Source organism: Zonotrichia albicollis, chromosome 8 (assembly GCF_047830755.1).
Source record: "Zonotrichia albicollis isolate bZonAlb1 chromosome 8, bZonAlb1.hap1, whole genome shotgun sequence".
NCBI lineage: Eukaryota > Metazoa > Chordata > Aves > Passeriformes > Passerellidae > Zonotrichia > Zonotrichia albicollis.
The window spans coordinates 10,995,629-11,019,671 of NC_133826.1; the positions used below are offsets into that span (position 1 = coordinate 10,995,629).

The following is a 24,043-nucleotide window of genomic DNA, read 5'->3' on the forward strand; positions in this document are numbered from 1 at the left end:
GTACCAGCCACGCTTCAACTGCTCAGGGCGAGTTCCCACCACTGTGGGGCTGGCAGGGAGAGCTGGCAGGCTCCCAGGGCTGGCGTGGGGACTGACCACACAGCATTGCTGCAGGGAAGGCACAGCTCAGCTCTCACCAGGCCCTCTCTGCTGGGGCCCTGGCCAGCACCACTGCACCGTGCTGCCCGTGCCGCTGTCAGCTCACCTCGTACTCCTGGGAGAACTTCAGCCCATCGTTGGCCTTGAGGCGCTCGATGTTGTCAGCCAGGTCGCTCACGGGGATGGGGGGGTGGTCACGCATGCCTGCAAGCAGACAAGGAGGGAGGAGGGAGAGGAGAACAGTTATGGCTCTGCACGGACGAGGAGGGCTCAGCAGAGCAGGGGCACAGCAAACCCCGAGGTGGGCACAGGCGGACACGTGTGACCATGGAAGCGCCGGCGGGATGGAGGGGAGCTGAGGGCATGCGGCAGTCCTGGGGCGCGGACAGAACACAAAGGTGATGTGCAGGATGGGCATGGCGGGTGAGCATGCTCGGACAGTGCAGCCACGGGCACAGTGAGCAGGCCACGCAGCGGGCAGGGCTCGGCCAGCCCCGGCAGGAACAGGCCACAGACGCGCTGTCACTGCTGTCACCGCGCCTCCCGGGCTCCCGCATGGGCTGCAGTTGAACACACTGGTGGTGCTCCCACCGCCAAGGGCTTAGGCTGATCCTCTTGCTTACCCCTAACAATGGCATTAGCCACAAAGAAACTCTGCCAGACCTGCAGGGAAAACTCTGCAGTGCATGTGCACAGCTTTTTGGGTAGCCAGATGCTGTCACAGTCCCAGGGGCATTAGAGAAGGATGCAAAGGGCCCCACAGAAGAATGGATCATTCCCTGGTAGGACATTGTACAGTGTTCTGAAAGCTGAGGAGCAGCTCTGCCCACAGCTGCATAACTCTTCAGTGATGCTCCAGAGGCAGAGCCTGCTCCAGGGCCCAAAATCCAGCTCCTCTGCGCTGGCTCATGCAAGGCACATGGGCAGGGATGTGCCCTCCAGCAGCTTCTGGGAGGCTGCTGCGAGCTGGGATGTAGCTCAAGCCATGGCAGAAGTCTTGCCCTGCCTAGACCAGGGACGCAACATCACAGCTCATCCCAGGCACAGCTAAAGCCCTGCTCAGCAGAAAGGCCCAGAGGAAGGGATCCCACAGATCCCACACATGGGACAGGTACTGCGGGGGTGTGCATGTGGGATTGGGAGGAGCCCTCCTGAGCCCTGGAACTCAGAGCTTAACCACCACAACCTCCTTCTCTGATGCTGAGATGTTGAACTGGCAGGAACGTGATTCTGAAACATGTCATCCAAATCCCAAGGCTCGTGACTCCATCGGCTGCTCTATGGGTTTCCCAGAAACCCCACACGGGTAATGATGATTATTAATAGGCTGAAGCTGTTGACTCACACCCAGGGAGACAGGCTGGAGCACAGCCAGAAGCTTCTCAATTGCTCAGGAGGCTGAACACTGCCACAGATGGCAGTGACGGGCCACAGAGGTGATGGAGCAGTCTCCAGGCTGGGTACACACATTTCACACGGTGGTGACAAGTCACAAGGTGATAACATGGGAGTGTTACCCTCAGACCTCTGCATAAAACATCTGACATCACTGCACACAGCAAGATCCAATCCAACACACACTCATCCTGCCATTGCTCGGCAGTGCACAGATATCCATGGATGGCCTGAGAACACACAGACAGGTGGAGAAGGAAGTACCCCTATTCTGCCTTGTGCTGAGGTCCTCCTGCAGATGGTCCTGTTTGCCAGTTCACCCATCAGGATCCCCGAGGTGGCTGAGCAAGCCCTCAAAGGGACAGAGATGATGCTGGTTTTGGCACAAATTCCTCACTCATGCCAGATCTCTGAGGCTGTAGCTGAGGAGCAGCCTTTGCAGAGCTGCCACTCACGAGCAACTGAAGGATGAGAACAGTGTGGCACCAAGACAGAAGTGTGGGACAGGAAGGACAAGGAGACTGGAACACAGCCACAGTATGTGCTTCTCCAACACAGTGATGTACGAAGTACAGCAGAGCCATGGACCACAGCAGAGCTGCAGATCCTCATCTCTGATGAGAAACACAAGGTGGTTCTCTCCAAACTTGTGTTTTGCCAGCCAGAGAAATGTTGCAGCAACAAAAGAGCTGCAAGAGCAGGTGGGGAGAAAGAGGTGGTTGGAATCCCATGATGGTGAACCTAGAAAAACAGCCACTGACAGTGCAGGGCATGATGGAGATTTGTACACACCGCCAGGACTTCCACAAGCTCTTCCAATTGCTCTTGCAAGAGGACAGTGAGCTCACCACGAGGCCAGAAGAGCTCAGAGGTCTCACAATGCCTGCAGGGACACATGGCAAAGCCCTTGGCTCTGTTCCCAGGGGAAGTATTTACCCCACATCTCCCATTCCTGTGTGCATACACAGATGCCTGTACATCCCAGGGCAGGGTGGCCACGCTTTTATGGTTGTTTGAGGATGAACTTGAGCTCAGAAGACAAGTGGTAAGGGGGCACTTTTATCTGCAGGCTGGTACTACTCCATCCAAGCTGCTAGAGCAGTTAAGTGCTTTCTTTGTGCCCGGGATTCTGGTACCCAAACTCAGGCAGTCCAGAGACTTATCTGTCTGTCATGTGCTCTGTCTGTGACAGAGGTGACCCAGCCTAGGGAAACCAGTTTGCCCAAGGTAGGAAGAGAGTGTGTTCAACCACTGAAGAGCCCCCTTCAATTTGTCCATTTGGGATTTTTAGCTGGTGACTCCCTCCAGAATGGCCAAGGTTATCAGTCCCCATGCAGGGCCAGCTGCAGGCCTGGCACCATGGCAGAGCCTGGCCTACCACTCTGAGGGGGTAGGAGGCTGGAGCAGGGAAAGGGCTGCTGCAGAGGCCTCCTGGCAGCCCATGACTGGGGACCATCCCTTGTGCACTGTCCTGCAGTGAGCTGCTGTAGTGCCGTGCGAGCAGTACCGAGCCTGGCCCCACACATCATGTCAGAAAGTGAATCACTGCCATTTTACAGTCTGCTGTGAGTGAAGGTGATCTTCATGACATTGAAACAAAAAATACAGATATGAGAGAGAAAGGGAAAGAAAAAGCAAAAGGTGTCGAAAGATAAAAACAGGAGTTAAAACTAACTTGAGATATTCGGGCAACAGGGGACACTGGCACCTGCAAAGAAAAGAAATGGGGCAAGAACAGAAATCCCATTAGCCTTTAGTCATCGTTGCAGAAGTTCAGAGATGGAAAGACAACGAGATGAAGATGAAAAGGAAAGCACCATATACCACAGCACTGGGAGCTTCCCTCCAGCACAGGACCAACTGCCTGGCCCTGGGGCTGCCCTGCACCTGGCTGTTACACAGCAACTGCTGGCTCTGGCCAGTGCTGCCCCTGACACTGGCAAACACCTGGAGCTGCTTGCAAGGCAGTGAGTCCACAGGCCTTCAAGTGACACTCAGAGCTCCATTTCTCACTGCACACCACTGGCCCCAGTGCCACGGCCCAGGGAAGGGCCAGCAGATGGCAGGTACAGGGGCACCTGTGCCACTCAGTGGCCAGGGGACAGCACTCAGCCCCAGCCACCTCTGCTCAGTGCCCCTGATCCTCCAGCTCGCTCACAGCCCATCAGCAGCACAACTCAGTCTCCTTTCATGGTGTACTGGGACACTGCCCAGGCCTGTATCCTCTCAGTGACTTGGCACGGCAGTACATTGGTACAGGGCGACCAGCAGTGGGGAATAACCCTTGTCTGAAGTAAAAACCACAAAAATGAAAAGCTTAATATTTAATAACAGTAGACCAATTAATTATGCATTAAACAAGTTTTCCCTGCTCAGCAAGCTCCAGCAGGGAGACCAACTACCAGGGCTGGTGGCCAGCACCTCTTGTCAATGCATCCTCACAGCACTGCCTCGACCTCCATCGAGTGACAGGGGCAGCAGCTTGGGCCCACTGGGCTTGGTGGCTTTCATGTGCCTCATTAACGAGGACAGGCTCATCAGGAGTGGAACAGTCACTTCAAGCTGCACAACACCCCCTTCCACTCCTCAGAGACTCACAAGGGATGCAGGAGGGGAAGGGGAGGAGGACAGAGTGCTGTCTCTTGGTGGGGGAGCAGTGTCTGGCAGTATCCCAGGGTCCTGCTGCTGTCTCGAGTGAACTGCACACTCTGGCTTGGTTTTGTCTCTCCAGAGAGCTCTGCAAACTTAACAAATGAGCAGCATCTTTGGCTTATCCTCACAGACAGGAAAAGGAAATTTCCTGGCACCCTGTCTCTCTGACGGCAGCTTTTGAACCTTGCTACAGGTCTAGCAAGGGACACCCTTGATGCAAACACCCTGACCTCTCTGATGATGGGAGCAAGCCCGACTTGTCACAATTCTTCACACAATGCAAACCACAAGCAGACAGCAAAGATGGCTTTTGTACCCACATGGAGACATGTCACAGAGGCCTGTCCCCATGCACAGCTGGTCCCTGTTTAACATTGTGCTCCTCCTCAAGAAGCTGCATGCTGCTGCTGACTGTGTGTGACCCCCTCCCTAGTGCTGCTCCTGGTGATCTGCCTGTTGAGATGTTCTTCCTCTGGCACACGTGCCTTCCCTGCTCCCCACAGCATTTTCCTCCCATGCTGTGACACCATCCTGTGTGTGCTGTGACCAATTAATGTGCCAGCTCTGCTGCTGCCCACACGTGACATCTGCCACTGGTTCTGCCTGGGAGATGCACTAACTACAGACCCCTGACAGCTGCCCCGGCACAGAAAAAGATGTGCTGGTGTAGCTCACCCCAGATGTGAGCCAGACTGCTGTGAGTGGCAACAGGAAAGGCTGTTCTTGCCCCCCCTGCCAGACACAGCAGTTTTACATCAGGAAATGGCCCCTTCAAAACTCTCCTATTAGATGAAAGCCCTTAGATGAATGAGCAGCAGGAGGAAAAGAAAAGTAGGTTACAGACCAGGAGGAGCTGCAAGTTAGAACAGAACTGTATGTGCCTCATTTGCTGCTGAACTGCTCCCTCCAACACAAAAGCCCAAGTGCTCCCTCAGTTCATCTAGGACTTGGACTCTCTGAAAGGCTCTGAACGAGTCAGGGCAGAGCCTGTCTCTGATCACTACAATGACAGGTACTGTGCTTGCGGTGCCATCAGAGACGTGCAGACACAAAGCAGCAGCACAAGACCTTTCTGCAGTGTGAAGTACAGCTGCCTCCATGAGCTGGCAAAGCTACAGCCTGAGGCATCCCAGGCCAGTGAAAGCAGCATGCAGAGAATGGCTTTTACTGAACTAACATCCTCTGCACTGAGACCACCATGATCAGCAGAGTCCTTCAGTGGGCCACAGCACTGGCTGCAGAGCACTGTAGTCTGCAGGGAGCTCTTGTCCTGACCCTTAGCTGAGCAGAGGAGGAGAGTCAGCACACCGAAGATCCCAGAATGATGCTGCTGGGGCACCCTCAGCAGTGTAAGAGCTCTGTGTACCTCCTGACTGCCCCAGATGCAGCCCCTGTGGCCAACACCGCCCCAGTTGTGCTCAGCACTGAAGCTCAGGTGTGGACACTCCCAACTGCATGGAGGCTCCTCCCAGCTCAGGACAAGTGTAATGAGCTCCACACTGTGTCTGACACACACCACACAACAGACCAGCCCCATCCAGGCTCCCCAGCCTCACGGGCCTGCAGTGACAGGCCCAGGGAGGAGGATTTGCAACCCAGAGAGGAGATACTTGGACATCCTTGGTCAAAAGCCCACTCTGTGTCACTGTGACTGAGAAGGTGTGGATCTTCCGGAGGGTGGGAAGGACTGCACTCTGCCTCTGGGACGGGGACATGGAGAAGGGGAACCAGAGGAAGCAAGATTCAAGGGGATGGGCTGCTCCTTACCTGGAGTCTGGTAGTTGAGCCGCCTCATCTCAACTGGGTCAGATGAGTGGGCCAAGAGTGAGTCCTTCAGGCCGATGGAGTGCTCATCCTTGGAAGAGGGGGAATGTGCCCTTTTCCTGTGGACAGAGAGGGCAGAGACAAGCAGGTGAGTGCTGGCAGAGACTGGCATGAATCACCCTAGGAAGGGGTCTGGGTGCCTGTGTCCCAGACAGTCAGGAGCACCCTGAGGCTCTGGGTAAGTCATATCATCTTCTGTGCCTCCAATTTCCCATCTATGAAACAGGAAAGATTATATATAAGCAATGTCAGATGTTTGATTAGTGAGGCAGTTTTGAAATGTGGTATTCTGCACAGTATTTATTACAGAAAATGCAGATAGATGCAAAATACTGCTTCCTTTTACTGTCTATAGGAACTATTTCCTGTAGTGGAAGGATATAATAAAATTTTTTTCAAGTATTAGAAATATTTAAATATAGAATGCTGTAATATAATAGTGTAAAGGCTCTTCAGGGTGTGTTTTATTGGGCCATTAATACATGTCTTGAATGGTTGAAGGCACCCAAGGCGTGTATTAATGGAACAATAAAATACAATGTTGTCTCTTCATGCTATATTTATGCCTAAAGCGATGCCACCGCCTCAGGCTCTTACTGGAATTCACAGGCAAAGCAGGGACAGATCCAATCAAAAAGTGGACAAGTGAATATTAAGGAAAATATAATACTGGCAAGAAGAGTTTCTGGCGAATCTCTAGGTCCCACTTCTAGCTCTAGATTACAAATATGGTGGGTATACCCAAGGGCTGCAGGAGGGTGTTGGGCAGGAGCAGCACACAGTTCTCTCATCTGAGCCTGTGCTGACCCTGGCACCTGGCCAACAGCCTGAGCATGCAGGAATACACAGAGACTTTGTCTTTTGGCTGCAGTCCCCAGATGGATTTTGCCTGAACCCCTCTGCTGACCTGATGTTTCCTGGAAGAGAGGGAGCTGCAGCACTGCTGCTGTACACAAACGTTAGCACATTTACCAGCCTGCAAATGGCAACAATCAGTCTGTGCTTTGGTCCTCCTTGTGAGGCCCCTGGAAGCACACTGAAGGGCTGCCAGGTTCTGCACAAAGGCAGCTGCATCCCTGGATAGTAACGACCCTGAACCATGCATGATCCCAAATGCTCTCACAGGCACAGGGCACTTTCACTTCCATCAGAGGCTGGGCATGCTGGGCTGCCACTAATGAGAGGCACTTAGAGAAGACACGGTGCATCAATCACGAGTGAAACCTGCGTGTGTTCCTTGTGTGGCCCAGCCTGTGAGCTCCATCTGCAGCCTGAGGCTGCAGCAAACACTGGAGCTGTTCATTGGAGAGAACCAGCTTGTGAGTCTCACCCTACTCTGAGGCATCTCAACATCTCAGAAGCCTTCCAGCTGCCTGGACCAAGACAAAAGAGCTGAAGGACTGAGGGCATTGACAGAAAGAATGGAGAATACACAGCCAACAAATAAACCTCCTATCAGGAGCACAGCAGGATGTGCAATGAGCTGCTCTGTACCAGTCCTCAAGCAAACTGGGCCATCTTTTTTGGGGAATGGGCACAGAACATAATTAAACTTTATCTCTGCCTCATTAGCCCAGTCAGGGAAACTTCTAAACCATCCTGCAGATCCCAAGCTACCCACTGCTGCTCAGCTTCAATTCATTCCCATTACAGACTGGGCACTGTGAATTTTACACACAGCTATCTTTGGGAGAAAATGCCTCCTCAGACAGGCTGGACAGCCAAACCACAGCATCACTCTGGGCACATGGGTGGTGCTGAAGAGGACATGCTGCTCTCCCATGGGTAGGGATGCAGCAGGGACACGGGTGCCAGCTCTGGGCACTGCAGGACAGAACTTCCTGGTGCACCCACACGACTCTGGGACAAGGCAAAGCTAAGGCAAGGTGGGAATACCTTCTATGGGGCTCTGGCACAGAAATCCCCTCTGGGGTAATTTTCTCTCATTAAAGACAAGCAAACATGCTGTTTCTTACAGTTGTCCAGTATTCCCTCAAAGCTTCCTCATTAGAGACTGCAGGAATGCACATGCATTCTTGAGGGAACAGCTCTCAGTCTGAAGTGACTGAGAAAACAAAGGAGCCCCTATAACTGCTGTTATTGTTGGGGGTTTTTGATTTTTAATTTAATTGCAAAAGCAGTCTAGGAAGTCTTTATGTTGGAACTTCTCCCTGAGAGCTGTGAGAGGCTGGCAACTGCTAGGCCGCTGATACCTTTGAGGAAACAAAGTCTTTGTAAACTCCTAACGCTGGCATGCTCCACACTCCCAAAAACAAAGATGCCCCTTAGTAGCTTCAGGCTAGATTTTTAAAAAGGGAAATAGACTTGAAATTTTAGGAAAACAAAAACATAAAATGGATTCATACCTTTCTTGCTTACTAGATCCAGGGAAAAGCAGGAACAGAAGAAAGGAGATGATCACTGACACAGAAAGGCACTGACTGCACATGCACAGCACAGCTCCATTTAATCAGACAACAAAGGCAGCTCCCTTCCCCAGCTAGAGAGACATATGTAAATAGAGAGCCCAGGAGGAGCAGAACCTCAGAGCTGAGCTGATAGAGAATGACCTACTGTAATTGAACAGGCTACATGAACACATGCAAATGCAACCCATGGCTCCTCCAGAGGATGAACAATCATCACACGCTGCAGTTACAGCTGGAGCAGGACTGCTCTGACAGGCAGGAGGAGGTGTCTGCTCCCACAGGAGCACAGTGTGAGGGTGGTCCTGATCCAGCAGTCAGGACTGAGAGGCCCTAAGAAAGCTCCACTCTGATTTCAGCCTGGCGCATCCATACCCTGCTCTCACCACCAAGGTCATGCTCTTCAGCCAAAATTCACAGGAGGGAGGGCAGCTCCCACAGATCAAGCAGGCAATTTCTACAGAGAGACAGGACCAGAGAAGTTCCCAAGGCTGCCAATCCAAGTTGTGATGAGAGAGCAGTCAGACTGGCTGCTGCTCTCTTCTGTCCCACTGTTCATATGCCTCCAGAGCCCACAGCAGCACTGTCCTGGGGCTGGTGTTAACTCCCTTCTGCAGACCCAGCCCTTCTGCTCTCTTACAAAGGAGCCTTCTGCTGTGCCAGGTAGAGACCTTCCTCCTCCCCATGGCACCAAGGACTGTCTGTCAGAGCTCCCTGTACCTGGAGGTTACAAGGAAGGCCCTGAAAGTCTGTACCTGGAGGTTACAAGGAAGGCCCTGAAGGTGCCAGCACCTCTAGTGCTCCTGCCATAACTGCCATGTCCCAGACTGGATCTCACCTTTTGAAGAGAAGGATGGCAATGACAATGATGATGATCAATATCACAGCCAGGACGGGTCCCATCACCCACAGCATCTCTGGCTCATCCTGCTGCTTCGCTGATGCCACTTCCATCACGATCTCATCCGAGTAGGGGCTGGCTGCATATCTCTTCTGAACACCACAGGCAGGAGAGGGAGAGAAAAGCAAGCATCCATTAATGCTAAAGCAGCAGCTACATCCCCGAAATGCTGAGGTTTCCCCTTGCTGCTGGCTAGCAGAGAATGGTCACACTGTGGCAACAGTTTCTGCCTGCCCTGACACATTCTGGGTGCCAGCAATTCTGCTGCTGTGAAACATTCCAGTGCCAGCAACTTAAAGGCTGACAAATCCCACCTGGAGGTGCAAAATTCAAGAAGCCCAGCTAAGAGCCCCTTGCCAGCCCTGGACTTTCTTGGAGCCAAATCGCAAGCTTCTGAATCCCAAAGAATTGCACAATGAAGCTGGCTGATGATTCCTAAGTGGTTTACAATACCTGCTGTGCTGATATCAACACATCTCTTCAGGATAGAGTTATATTAGGAAAACCCCTGCTGGGTGAGGCGGGTTTTCTTAAAGGAATGAAATGACAGGAACATTTTCTACCTGATGTCTTTGATAAACAGACCTTAGAAAGAGGCTCATTCGCACTGTTTCCTTTTCCTTCTGCAATGTGGCAGCCCAGTGATTTATAACCTGAAGGGACAGCTTTCCAGCCCCACCAGCTAGACAGAACCAGCAGAGACCCAAACCCTTCCTGCAGAAAAATGACACCACACCTGCTGTTCTGCTGCTGTTTCTAAGGCCTACAGAGCTGTGTTGCATCCTCACAGCGCAGAGCTGCTGGTTCAGAAGGGTTAAATGCTGCAAAAACAAATCCTTTCCACCTATTAGAGAGAGCCAGAGCTATATCAGTTCCGTGCCTGTGGCTTTTGAGCAGCACCTGCTGCCAGGCATTAAGGAGTTAGAAAGCTCTGCTCCTGCCATAGAGAGTTTTGGTCACAGAAGAGGTGCCCGTGGATCTATAAATCTCCTGCTTTAAGGCTGGAGTTTAAACGTGCACTTCATATCTTCACATATGTGAGGAGAAAAAAAGGAAGAATCAAGCCTGCTGCTGTCACACAAATGCACATCTTGATCTACTCTCACAGGTGCCCTTGATCCCAGCCAGGCTGGTTTCAAACATGTGTGGAGTACAGAAGATGCTCTTATCTGGGACATCCTTCTGGCAGCACGCACTAGTTCAGCATCCCAGCTGCTCTCCTCAGACTTATCAGCAGAGGTGCCACTCTCTGGAAAGAAGTGTGGGGGGGGTGGTTGCCACTTTGTGAAACCTTTCAGCCCCACAAGAGCCTGTTTCAAAAGCTGAAATAGCTGCCAGCTCCTGGTTCAATGCTGTTCTTAAAGGATGCCTGCACAGGACCACTGCAACCCATCAGACTGTCCCTACACCCCTGAGTCCAGCTCAAACAACAGGGCAGGGAGCCAGCTACAGCTCTGAGCATGGCACAGACAGGAGAGCCTGGGACTCTCCTTTCCTGGGCAAGGGGCTGCTCTGTGTGGGAGCAAAAAGGCTTTGCCTGGGACTGCCCAGGAAGGTCCAGGTGCATTGGTGGGGGAGGGAAGGAGCACACACAAGTGTGCAGCAAGGTCTGACCACCTCCAAAGCTTTGTGTAAGAGGCAGAGATTTATACTTTTTTCAGACACACTCTGGAGGCATTGCCTTCCAAGGGAAGTCAGATGCAGGAGAGATCAGAAGGACTGTTATCTCAGTGGCATTTCCAAAGGCAGACTCAGAGGTGCAGGTGCCCCTGCTCCCAGAGACAGTGTTTCAATCACATTCCCTCTGCTTTTGAAGAAGGGCAATGTTATGCTCTCCTGCTGACACTTAAGAGAGGAAGCAATTTCAGAGGAGCTGGGTGGGGGAGACAGGGCACAGCCTTGGACAGTGCCTCATGCTCCAAATGAAAGGGAATGTGATGCAGCAGGGGATGCAGAAAGGTGGACTGTAGGAGCAGGGAATATAGGAGGTTTGTAGGAGCTCTGCTGCTGGCTGCTGGCTTAATAGAGGGCTGTGGCAGGTCTGTGCTAGTGAGGAGATGATGATTATAGCTGGGATCAACTAGTTAAGGTCACCTCTTCTTGCAAGGGATTGTCAGGATTGTCATCTCAAGGCCTCTGCCTTACCTTGTTGTTAATCTGTGACTCTTCTTCCCTCACCAGTGTGCCCATCTTGCCACTAAAACACGTGAGCTGGATGAGTAATGAAGAACCTGACCAGCCCTAATTAGCCATTACAAGCAAATGAGGCTGAGGAAGGAAGCCACAGCTTGGAATCCAACCAAAGGATTTGGCACTTCTCTGTAATTTCCATTATTTACACACTGGCTGCTGCTACTGCTGCCACCACCACTCCTGCCCTGTGTTTACAGCTGGACACTGATGTCCAGCTCTTGCAGAACTGCTCCTTGCTGATGCTCCTGCATCAGCCCCTCCCTTGCCCAGGCCCTGTGTGCTGCTGCTTTCCAGCAGGGAGACGTGCAGGAGCAGGAATCCCCACACAGCAGGGAACTCTGCACCTTTGCCCTGCTGATAATCCACTGTGATGGGAAACAGGTTTGCTTCTCCAGGTGTCGTCTCAAAGTGAAATTCTGGGGCGCCTGCGAGGCGCCTGCGAGGGCAGGTTTGCAGGGAGAACACCCTGTTCACTGCAGTCACTGTGTAGGGTAGGATTTTGTGGACTGTTTTCTGCAGACACTTGAACCAAAGCAGAATGAGAACCCATCCCAACCATGTGCCAAGCCTGTGAGCACAGCCTGCAAGCCAGAACTGAGCTTGTGCAGAGCGTGTGTGTTGACACTGTCCCTCCACACTCATCTGTTATGCGGAGCACACGGTGCCATTTCCCTCCAAAAACACCATTTATCAAGTCAATTCCCACGGCTGCCTCCGCTCCTTCAGGCCAGCCATGCAGCCTCCCTCCTTTCTTCACAGAAAATGCTGTCATCCTGCCTTGCAGCAATTGCTCACCCTGCCTGCACCAAGCCCAGCCCAGCTCTGCCAGGACAGGCTGTGTTGTGTCCCCAGAAGGTCCTTACCGTGTCCCCATCCTCCCTGCCTGCACCAAGCCCAGCCCAGCTCTGCCAGGACAGGCTGTGTTGTGTCCCCAGAAGGTCCTTACCGTGTCCCCATCCTCCCTGCCTGCACCAAGCCCAGCCCAGCTCTGCCAGGACAGGCTGTGTTGTGTCCCCAGAAGGTCCTTACCGTGTCCCCATCCTCCCTGCCTGCACCAAGCCCAGCCCAGCTCTGCCAGGACAGGCTGTGTTGTGTCCCCAGAAGGTCCTTACCGTGTCCCCATCCTCCAGCGAGGCCAGCACGAAGCAGCGATAGCTCAGGTCCTGGGACAGAGGCTTGTTGTAGAAACCTTTGTAGTTCTTCTCATCCCCCAGGGTGAAGGTCTCAGGCAGCACATCCACTTGAGCAGCAATGTAGGGCTTCAGTCTGTCTGCCTGGCGCCGCTGCCGCCTGCTCTGGCTCCCCTGGCTGATGGCCTCCAGCAGCTGGGGACAGACAAAGTGCCATCACTGCTGCGGACAGCATGGCACCACCTCACACTGCCACCTCCCTGGCTGAGGCACTCGGCAGGGTGAAGGGAAGGAGGAGAAGGTAACTGGGTTTGGTTTGTATCTGGTGGTACTAAGGAGCCAGAGGCAAGGATTATCCATTTAGGCACTGCTGGGCCATCTGTCACAGAACCTCACTGCAAGAACCTCCACTAGGATCTCGGCTTTGGAAGTGTCCTGAGTCCTGGGAAGCTGACAGGGCTGAGACAGCCTGGCTGTGACTGTCCCCCTGAGTCATGTATCCCAATGGGGTGTGGCAGAACCAAGCCATGTTCTGTGGCCTAATTATTGGTCTGGACAGCAACTCACACTCTCTACAGACACTGGATGTGAATTGCAGCTGATGGTAATGTTCAGGGAAAAAGTCACATTTGCTGTGTCTTTTCCTTCTGCTAGTGCCCCTGTATCTCACCTGCTGCTGTGCTGCAGGCAGAGCTTTGTTTAAACCACACAGAATGGTAACAGATTCCATGCAATGTTCAGAGTAAAAATGGCAAATTTCATAGCCACAAGTTAATGAAAAAGGATACAACGCACAAAAATCCAATTGCACTGCTAAGAATGACTCTCAAATTGTTAAAGATCTTTTTTTCCAATTCATAAAAATGAACATTGAGTTTGGAAGAGAAATTCTAATTCAAAGGGAAGAAGGAGGGATGAAATACATTTCTCACAGAAATTTATCAAGGCAACATTGTCAGAGCAGATGGGGAACACCAGAGGGTTAGGGATGGTGATGTGCACACAAAGTCACACTGTTGAGCTGGGCTTACTCCCCCTGAGGAGGAGAAGCTGGGTAAGAAGCTCCTTACTCTTTCCCCTTGATAGTCCATCCTTGTCCTCTTTCAGAACTCACATAGAAGCAATTTAGGAAAACTGTACCTTGTCATTATAGTATCACCAGAAAAAAAAAAAAAAAGAAATAAAAAAGAGGCTGGAGAAATCTTAGTTTCACAAATGTCACTGTAATCCCAAGGGGAAAAAGCAGAAAGATAGTTTTTGGAGTGTGGAATTTGCTTCCTACACCCATCTCTTGAATCTGGCTGAGATTACAGCTGAGCTCTTTGGAGCAGAATGTGCAGCTCTATGTGCATGTACACAAAACCACAGAGCTCTAATTGTGGTTAAGGTTGCTGGAGGCTTCTGCCACTTATACATGTAATGCACAGCAAAAGACTGCATCAGAAAACTGCTAGGCCTGCAAAGTTCAGATCCTGAAAAATTAGAAAATTAATACTGCCTGTGCAAAATTAATTCAGCTGTCTTATGTACATGCATTGTGCTGCACCCCTGACTGCAGAGTCACAGACTATCTTTTCTGTAGGTCCTGCTTTGTTCAATACACAGGACAGACAGTGCTTAATCAAAGAGCAGATATTCCACATTTTGTTTTCTTCTTTGCATTATGCAGCCTGAGGCCTTGTTTATTGCTTACTATTCAAATCCAGCTCTGAAGACAAAATTAATAATTTCCTCATGGGCTTTTCTATGGTGCTGATCACTATACTATTACAAGCTCTTCACAAACATTAATGATCTTATCTTCCAAACACCCATATGAGTCAAGATAAAAGTGATTATCCCAATTTTACAGATGAAGAACAGAAATACTGAAACATTAATGTAAAAAAAATCCACTAAATTTGAATGTCAAATTGAAAAGACATCAGCTTGTTTTGTTTTTTGAGAAAACTTAGTATTTTCTTTATAGCACTGACTATATCCAGCTCCTATTGACTTTCTCTGCAGCTGAGGATGCTTAGGCTTTGCAAATGAGAGCTCCAGCATCTCAAACTGAGCACTCAAAAACATCACATATGCAAGACACTGGCTGCTAATGAAAATTTTGGCTTAAATAATTCGCCTGAGGCTGGGTAAGACAGAGACAGAAACTATTTCTTGCCATAGCTTTCAACCACCTAAAGCTGAAAACCAAGGCAACCTTCCTCATGCTGGTCCTCTTTTCCTTGTGGCATCTGTGATGCTGGAAAACTTCTGCAATGAAAATATGCAGGGTGATGGTTCTCCATCACACAGCTGTGCTTCACTTGCAGAACAGAACCACAAATACAACTGTGGAGCTGGAGCCTCACAAGAATGACTGTGTGGTCATGTAAATAAAGCCAAGGGCTGACTTGCAGCTTCTGGCTGTTTGTCATTTCTGAGTGCTTCAAGCTTGCATCTCATTGTTATCTCAATGGATCTTTCTGTGTGTGACTTCTTGGAATTTTTCCTTTACACTTTGGGGGTGGTGGTGGTGTGTGGGGAAGAAAGAGCCCACAAAGCCCTTGTGTGGGAGTCCCCTGACACCTGCACATGCTCCATGCCTTGGGTGTCAGAGCACTCCTGGGACAGCACAAGCTGCATCTTGGGGTAATGGCTGGTGAATGCCCAAAGTCTTTAACAAGCAGGTGTGAAGGGAGCTTTGTGGGTTTTGTTAGATACAAGAATGAACTCTATATCTACACTGCAGGCTTAGGTCCTGTCCAGAGAGGGAAAAGCCTCCTGACAAAAAAAAGCTTAATAAACTGAAACCAAGTTTTCTCTTCTAGCTTGTTTTAAATACCAGCATGGTCATTTCATCCAAAAAAGGCTGCAAGGACTGTACAACCTGTAACAGGATCTGACCAGAGCTCTGAGACACTCAAGTGCGGTCTCCTAAGGGGGCACATTCTGGGAGGTGGCTACTCCTTAGCTTGACTCCAGCCTCCTTCCTACGTAGTGTCAGGAAAAAAGGCTGAGGGGGCACCCATCCCACAGCCCCTATGCCTGATGTGCAGCCTGCACCTGTGTTATGGCATCCTTGCCGCTGCCAGGAGGCCTGGGCAAAGTGTGCTGGGCTCTTTGGGAACCACTTCCAGCACAGCAGCTGCTGCAGGCTCCTACCTGGTCCAGCTCCATCTCATCAGGCGTCCGCCACCGAGCAGTCAGGGTGCTGGTGCTCTGGTCAGCTGGCACAACCACGATGTAGTACCACCTGGGAAGGAAGGAAGGAAGTGTAAACACTGGACCCTGAACCATCTCAGGCTCCCTGACCACTGGCAGATCTCCCAGTGGTGTCCCCGACCATCTGGCAGGTCACCAAATAATGTGTGCCATATGACTCAAGGATGACCTACTCCCTTCCCTGGCCTTTGAACAGCAGAAGAGCTCAGTAAGGAAAAGGCTGGTTTCCAGCTGCACCAGAGAAGAGAATACTGCCATTACCACTCATTAGGATAATGAAGATCTACAGACTGGGTTCCAGAGGGTGGTGTAGGAGCTGTGAGAAGGACATTTATATAATCGGATTGTAGCAAGAACCCTGGGGAAATTGTGCTTCAGCTCAAGGATACCACAGTAACGAATAAGACTTCCACAAACTCGCTTTTTTAATCTCCTTGAGGCTTTAGGCATTATTTATTTAAAGGATATTATACAGTGTCAGAGAAAGTCCCTCCTGATCCTCAACTGTATTTTTGCCGGTAGCATCTGGAATATACCCACCAGGGTGAGGGCAGACTGTCAGAGAATTGTCTTAATTTTATTACACATCAATATTTGTTCAGAAAAAGCCAAGACCATGATCCATAATGTGGGTAAATGCCTGCCTCTGTACCACAGCCTGCTTGGAAATTCACTCCCAGGTTACAAAATCCACATGTTGGCAGAGGTCTGCCCTGCGTTTCTCTCCCCACCCCTAGCCCCCCACCCTGCCTTCTCCTCCCAGGAATGGCACCTACCGAACTGGCACAGTGGTCTGCACTTTGGGAAGAGTTAGTGTGAATTTTCCTTCCTGTATGTACTTGTTTGTGGCGATGGGTTTGCTTTGCAGGACATCAGGAGCAGTGCGGATTGAGACGAGGTGCTGGAGCCCCCCTGCACTGCTCCCACGGTTCATTAGCACAAAGGAATAGTCTGTGTCTGGCTGGAGGTCACTTATGAGCTTCTTCATCGAGTGGCCATCCACCTCCACACTCTGGCTATTGTAGAGAATCTGAAACAGGAAAAGGACATGTTCATGCAGCTGACAGCTGCTGCTGCAAACTCACACTGAAAATAGCAGCGCTAGAGATGACAGTCTGGCTCTGGGCCCTCCCTCAGGTGGTTTGGCTACTGTATGCTTTGTAAACAGCCATAAATCTTTAGCTAAAGAAGAGCAACCCCCAGCAGAGGGTGGGTGAGCTGTGGTCCCTGTGCCTCGCAGTGATGGTGCACAGAGGGGTCATCTCAGCCTGGGTGGCCAGGCCAGCAGTGAGGCCGGTGGTGCCACATGCACTGCTTTTAGCACCTACCTGGGGGAGGAATCCAGATGCTGTGCCTTGCCCCCATGTGGAAATGAATGGATCTTTGTTTCCTGTCTCATGAGGCTTGTGGTGTAAAATCCTGTCTGCTTTAAATTGGTGTCACTCCCATGTCTGCCAGCTGATGCCTGGTTGGATGCTTAAGGCAGATCATCCCCCTCCCAGCAAGGTGACCGGGGAGTTACACGCCTCACCAATGATCTGACAAATCCGGCACAGGGCTCACAAATTGGTACCCAGGATGGCGGCTCTGCAGGTGTGACACCCTGTCGCCATGGCAACAGATGCTGGCGCCACAGCCGTGGGCAGGAGGTCGGAGCTGCTCTTCCCCGCCGTGCCTGCAGTGAGGGCTGTGGGCAGGGCAGGGCAGAGCTGCTGCTGGCTGGGGGCAGCCCCCACACACAGCCTCTCCCTGTGGACCCCTCAGCTAGCAACATTCCTCAATGCCCTGTTGCAGATATGCAGGACCCCCATCTCCCCCCAGGCACAGCAGCCATGGGCACTGCTGGATTAGCTGCACCCAGCAGCCCATGTGCACTGGGAACCTTGATCCTGATCCTGCTGGAACAACTCCTTACCCCAAAACCCTGGGTGCTGCCTCTGCAAAGCAAGAACTCCCACAGTTCCCAGAGACAGAGACCAATGGGGTGTACACAGCTAGAGAAGCCACAGGTTGTGTCCCAGGTGTGAAAAACCAGCATGTTTCTTTGCACCAGGTGACTGCCCAGCATGGCAGGGGAGTGCTGGATTTCTGACAGTGGTGCAGAGACAGCATGCCAAAGCCTGGCAATGGTAGAGCTGGAGCATGTTAAACCATGCCAGTTACTAGGTGTTACAGGCAGAGACCCCATGGTAAAATGTGCTTGTTTCAACAGTGGCCTTGAAAGAGAGAGAAGACAGCTCTGTGGAAGATTAATTACTTGAAATAATTTTTCACCAGCTGAGCCCGCCATTCAGGCTGATGCCAGCAGCAAGGGGGGGACCAAACCTTCCTTCAAGTCCCCTTTTCAGCAGGTGGCTGAACTCTACAGAAAGCTGCCAGCATTCTAGGACAAGGGCAGCTGATTAGCACTGCTCTTATGTTCAGTGTTGGAGCTGGAAGGAGAAGAGAGGTCCTGGAAAGAGATCTGAAGGACAGCGGAGCACAAGGACCTGGCTAGGCCTAGAATTTGCAGCTCAGCTTTTGTGTTATCCAAACAGCAACACCCACAGCATGCTTCAATCCTCTCCATGTCACTTTGCATGGAGATCAGGATAGGAAAAGAGCTCCAGCTTTTTTGCTCTTGAGAAAAGACTCCTAACAGGAAACAGCAGCAGAGAGAAGGCAGCTATGGAGAAGAGATGCAGTCAATCTCATTTGTTGACGTGCTTCAGTTTTCAGGAATGGACTGTGAAAGTAAGCACCAAGTAACTAAAGCAACAGGTGTGCAGGGACAAAGGCCCTGCTGCTGCTCCACATATGAGAAAGGCTGTCAAAGGTGGCATAGTAGAACAGCCAGAGAATTGTTTTCTGTTGTGACTCCTCTTGATAGTATTTTCTCCCAGGTTTTAATTCCTTTCTCCAAAGACGTGCATCAGCTGAGTGCTAAAATGAGTGAAAAATCAAAATGAAGAAATGCTTCTTGCAGCACTGGAATCAGATATGTAGTTGCTCTGACACAGAAGTATGTACACCAAAGACAGGACTACTCGACCTCAAATCATCTTAGCAGCTTTGCTATCTGGACCAGCACCACCCCTTCCAGTGACACTGCAACAGTACAGGTCTGGATACACCAGGTGCCTGTAAGCCAGGGCATGTTCTGGGGAGCAGCAAGACCTCTCTTTCATGTGCTCCCACACAGATTTGAACAAAATCAAACTTCCAACATTAAAAGTTATGCTGAAAGGATGATAAGCCCACAGAGTTCTGCTGCCTCTTGGATAAGATTTCTCATTACGAATTCTTCCCTAATAAAGGCATCACCAACTGCTTCTCAGTGTGCTCTAGGGAAGACACCCACCAACTGCCTGCACATGAGCATGTGCTGGGGACAGAGCCATTTTCCTAGAGCAAGAGGAGGCAGAAGAGATGGTAAGCATTTCAGTTCTGAGTTTCCCTGCCTGCTCTGCACTGTAACTGGCAAAGACACAGTCTCTGAATCTAAGTGCTAACACCAGATGATGATTTTTATTGCCATGCACAGGAGTTTGCATCCAAAGACAGTGAAATTGGCATTTGCAATGCTTTCCTGAAGCATTCTCTGCCATCCCTCCTTTTCACAGCTGCTGCAGCAGTTCCACGTCCCTTTACCTGCCACAACACATTGTCTTCTCAGATGTTATGCACCATTAGTTAAGGCCTCTACGTAAACCTTACACCAATGTAAGGGCTCAGAGACAGTCATCCATGTGCAGCTGGAAGATGCCTGGAAGGTCAAGCAGGAATGCTATTTAGAGGTTGCATCATGGCCCACTGGTAACTACCAGAGTCAGCAGCAAATCTGGCCCAAGGGCTCTGAACTGCCAAACAGTGCTGACTAGCCCACAGATTGCTGTAAAATGTCATCTCTGCTGCTCCTACCTAGAGGAGAAGATTTGCAAAGCTAGGTGGGTCCAAATGTCACTGCTGAAGTTCTCATATTTGATTTCAAGGCAGTACAGAATGTATTGAACTAAAAGATGAAAAGACACATAGTGTGCAACACTGGGAAAGATAACAACTCGATGGAAAAGTAGACAAGGCTGGAGTATTTGCAGGCAGGAGTAATTACTACATTCTATGGGACACACTGTGAGAAAGCATTGCCCAGCATTCTCAGGGGTTATTTCCAAACCTAGATCATTATAATTTTCAAAAGGCACTGTTCCTTCTGCCCATTTCTAAAATACCTTGTAATGCTGCCTTTAACCAATATATCCTCTGTCCCACACTTAAGTTGAAGAATGTATCTCAGGAAAATGCCCTTTCCCCAAGGAGAAGGTTGTATCTATCTTGCACTTTCCAAGAAAGCTCCAGAACAGCCTTCTGCAGGTGGAATAAAAAAAAGGAATAGTGACTCTGCTCCACCACAACTGCTGGGCAACATTTTACAAGGAATTTATCTCTTGGACCAGAAGAAGCTGTGAAAATTCCCCAAAGAGATCTCAAAACTTCATTATTGATTTGGCAGCAATGAAAAATCTTAAGGTCTCAGTTCATTCTCTAATAAAAAAAGCATCAGTCCTGCCTGTGCTTCACTATTCATTGTCGGAACAATATCTACTTTAATTAAATCTGTTAAAGTAGAATATGACACCCTTTGGGACATAGATTTAGCATGAGACTGTTTATCAAGTGTAGATAATACTAATTGTTCCCATGGAGATTTATCTGCTATGCTAGTTACACTATTAGGCTCTGGCCTCAGCCTCCCAGGTGCCTGAATTGGAGGAGAGAGGTGAACCTTGTTTATAAAAACACAGAATCCTGAAGGTTAAGGATTTCTTTCAACTGGCACAATCAACGAGTTACAGCTGACCCTCAGCTCCTGGCCTTGAATCACGTGTGCCTGCAAGTCTGGGAATATTCATAAAAAGAAGGCACTATTAGAGAAATATCCTTCGAACACTCTGGTTTACATGACTGCTCTTAGCTAACAAGTGGCTAATGCCATCTCCTATTTCACCTGAGGGTCAACCCACAGCAGGGGCAGCCCCTGAGTCACCTTGTGATAGCAATCACAGCTATGCAGCCAGGAGAGGAGACAGACAGGGCATCAGCATTACATCCCTGGCTCCAGCCACTCCCATCCCTGTGTGGTAGGAATGCTCCCAGGGTCACAGTGTCCCTCTCCAGCACTGCACTGTCAGACAGCAATGTGGGCTTTGGGCCATGAGACAAGGCAAAATGCAGCACACTGGCTCTGCAGCACAGTGCCAAGTAACAGGCTCTGCGAAGTTCCTTGCAGCCAGACATCTGAACACTGATCCTAATGCGCCCTACATCTGGGAGAGCTTTGAATACCACAAGGTCTTCACAAAAGCCTTGTCTGCTTCAGCTAAACTGTATGTTAACAAGTGCCTGCTATTGATCAAGGTAATTCAGCTTCAGGGTTTAAACAAGGAGAGTTAGTAACAAGGAAGGGGAGGTACTCACACACTTTGATGTGCATGCAGTTCAAGATTTCCCCTCATTCCCCTGGCCATGGATCCCCCCCAGCTCATGCAGACCTTGTATTTGCACTTTAGGCACACATGGCAGGGGGCAAGGAGAAAGAGAAGTCACACTGCTTCTGCCCCAGCACCTTTGCAGAGGCAGCAGATTGGTGCTGAGACTGGGAAGGTTATCTTCAATGATGTGACATGTTGGTCTTGTTTCTTAAAGGAAAGAAACTGCACTGAGATCTACACACTCCAGTCTTTTACCCACATAAGTGACAAGTACTGGGGGTCACACATGAGCAGGAAGGTAGGGTCATCAGTGTTGTCTGCAGTCTGCTGGATGACACCACATCCTGAACTGTACTGGTGAAAACAGGGCAGCATTCCTGCAGAGTTCTCTCTGTACTGACTCATTTTGTGCTGCTCACACTTCAAGACCTTCAGGAAGTTTGATGATGCTTCTTCCCTTCACTCCCTGAGATAATGATACTCTGAAGTAACTCCTGAAGGTGATAGGGATGTTTGAGACAGGACTTGTAAAAGGAGTTAGTTTTATTCACTAGCTGCTAATTTCTTGTGATTAAATCAAATTTATAACTTTTCACACCTCAGCTCCATGGACAAGCTTGTGTGACCACCACCATGGAACTACAATGGTGAGCCTGACCAACAGGACCCAGCTGATGCTGCTATTCACTGTCCTGCTCACTACTACATGGAGCTCCCTGCCCTCCAAATCCCACCCTTACCTTAAAAGGCACTGCAGATTTATAGGAGTCAGGCACTTCCCAGCTCAGCAACACAGATGTTTTCATGACGGCATTGACACGGAAGTTCTTAGCAAACACTGGAATGAAAAACAAGGTATTTGAGCACTGCAAAGCCAAGTCAGGAGGGAGCCAGGCGGCAGCTTGACTCCAAGTCTCTTTGTCTAACTCAGCAGCAGAGGTCAAAGAGTTCAGCTACAGCAGAGAAGTAAGAAATGAGGAGAAGAGAGCAGCAGCCTTTTACCAAATCTACAGTCTCTGGAGGAGTTCTGCTTTTTGATTACACTTTTCAGCATCACACAAAGGAAGTTGTAGGCTGAGCTGCAGCCTTTCTCTATCCCCACTCCACTCACACTCCCTTGGCCCTTTGTCATGATCAAACAGCAGGGTAACTCAGGTACTGGATCTGCAGATGATCCTACTCAGCCACCTGCTCCAGTTCAAGCAAGAGCCTTTCATGTACAGATAAAACATCCAAGTGTGCCTGTGGATGCAATGAAGGTACCACCAACGCCCCTCTCCCCCGAAATGGCAACTCTAGAAAATCTTTGCTAAGCTTTCCCTCATTGAAATAGTTTTAGACTGGGGAGCCACACAGTACCTGATCACACCAGTCAGAGCAGAAGGGAGCGAAGCCTCATGAACCAAAGCAAAGGTCCCTGTCCTGGAGGCAGAGCTTCCTGCTGGGGTTTGTTAGAGGGGCACTTACCTTGCTCTACAGGCATGGTCCGGGACTGGATGCTGGGGCTGAGTGGCCCAGCCCCCTTATTGGTGCGGGCCCTCACTTTGATGTCGTAAGTGGTATCAGGTTTCAAATTTGTCAAAGTGATACTCGTATCCTTGGTGATGTTAGCCAGGTCCTGCTGGCTATTTATGTCCCTGTATACCACTGTGTAGTTGACGATCTTGCCGTTCCTTTCTGCCAAGACCGGGGGGTCCCAGGCAACTTCTGTGGTGGATGTGGTGAGACCCACCACACGCAGGTTCTGCGGGAAGCCGCTCGGCACATCTTCGGCAGTTGTGATCTCCTTCTCAAACTCCTCTCCTGGGCCAGCTCTGTTCTTGGCAGACAGCTTGAAGAGGTACGTGGCCCCCTTGTGCAGGTTGGTCACTGTGTAGTGATGGTCTCTCTTCCCGAAGTCTATTGTGTTCATTTTTTCCTCATCCAGACGTCTGTACTGCAGCCGGTAACCCAGCAGCTCCCCTACCATCTCCTTGGGTGGGTGCCACTGGATGAGGGCTGTGTTCATGGCTGTCGTGCTAATCATCATGGTGGGCTTCCCCGGGACTGCAACATAAACACACAATGACCATCTATAGCCTGGGAGGAGGGAAGGAAGGACCGCTTCCGTGCTGCTCAGTCCGTGAGGAGTGAGGAAAGTGGGAAAGTTCAGACAACAGGGTGAAGAGGATGACAGACAACTCACAGGGATAGAGGCAGACTGACCCTAATCCGGTGGCGAGGGAAGCTGGAGCCAGCCAGCTCTTGGTTGCCATTTTCCCATGCGCTGCCACTTAAACCGGAAATAAATTCAGCCATATCCAGCCCCAAAATTCATCCCCTCTTACAGGAAATGTTTAAGGTACCTCAAAGCATCATATTTATCTCAGAGAAGATCTGAATCCCATCCTCCCAATCAGTGGTCTTCAGACACTGCAGCCAGTGCACAGTACCAGGCCATGCTGGCCCTGAGGCACTGCACCACAAGACACCCCGAAGCCCGATTCCAGCGCCCTGGTCTGTCTGGAGGCAGACAAATTTCATCCTGAAACCTTGCAGTTTTACCATCTGCAGAGGCAGTGAGCAGAGCTGGGTGGGCTGTTTGCCATCAGAATATATTTTGGTTTGGTTGAGAAGCAGATTCGTGATGTCAGTGTTGATGGGAGAGGTGAACACAAGCGTTCCACAGGATTTCTGCTTATGCTGCACAAGTCAAGGGTGTCGCCGTCACTGGTTAGGAAATGATGGCTTTAAATTGATGGTTTAATACCT

At 50.4% G+C, this 24,043-nt stretch overlaps 1 protein-coding gene across 19 annotated transcripts in view; it reads right to left on the reverse strand.

The window, feature by feature from the left end:
* The window catches only part of PTPRF (protein tyrosine phosphatase receptor type F), a 374,760-nt gene that overhangs the window by 26,091 nt on the left and 324,626 nt on the right, over nucleotides 1-24,043 (reverse strand). For 6 of the 19 annotated variants that reach the window (XM_026790433.2, XM_014276085.3, XM_014276081.3 and 3 more), the window contains 10 exons: nucleotides 22,760-23,338; nucleotides 22,033-22,130; nucleotides 16,601-16,854; nucleotides 15,765-15,855; nucleotides 12,603-12,815; nucleotides 9,235-9,389; nucleotides 8,337-8,348; nucleotides 5,914-6,029; nucleotides 3,170-3,202; nucleotides 206-303 (listed from right to left, as the gene is read on the reverse strand). In XM_026790433.2, coding sequence (XP_026646234.2) covers nucleotides 206-303; nucleotides 3,170-3,202; nucleotides 5,914-6,029; nucleotides 8,337-8,348; nucleotides 9,235-9,389; nucleotides 12,603-12,815; nucleotides 15,765-15,855; nucleotides 16,601-16,854; nucleotides 22,033-22,130; nucleotides 22,760-23,338 — 1,649 coding nt within the window. The remainder of the gene's footprint in view (nucleotides 1-205; nucleotides 304-3,169; nucleotides 3,203-5,913; nucleotides 6,030-8,336; nucleotides 8,349-9,234; nucleotides 9,390-12,602; nucleotides 12,816-15,764; nucleotides 15,856-16,600; nucleotides 16,855-22,032; nucleotides 22,131-22,759; nucleotides 23,339-24,043) is intronic. The other 13 variants (XM_014276090.3, XM_014276087.3, XM_014276086.3 and 10 more) reach the window with 6 other exon arrangements.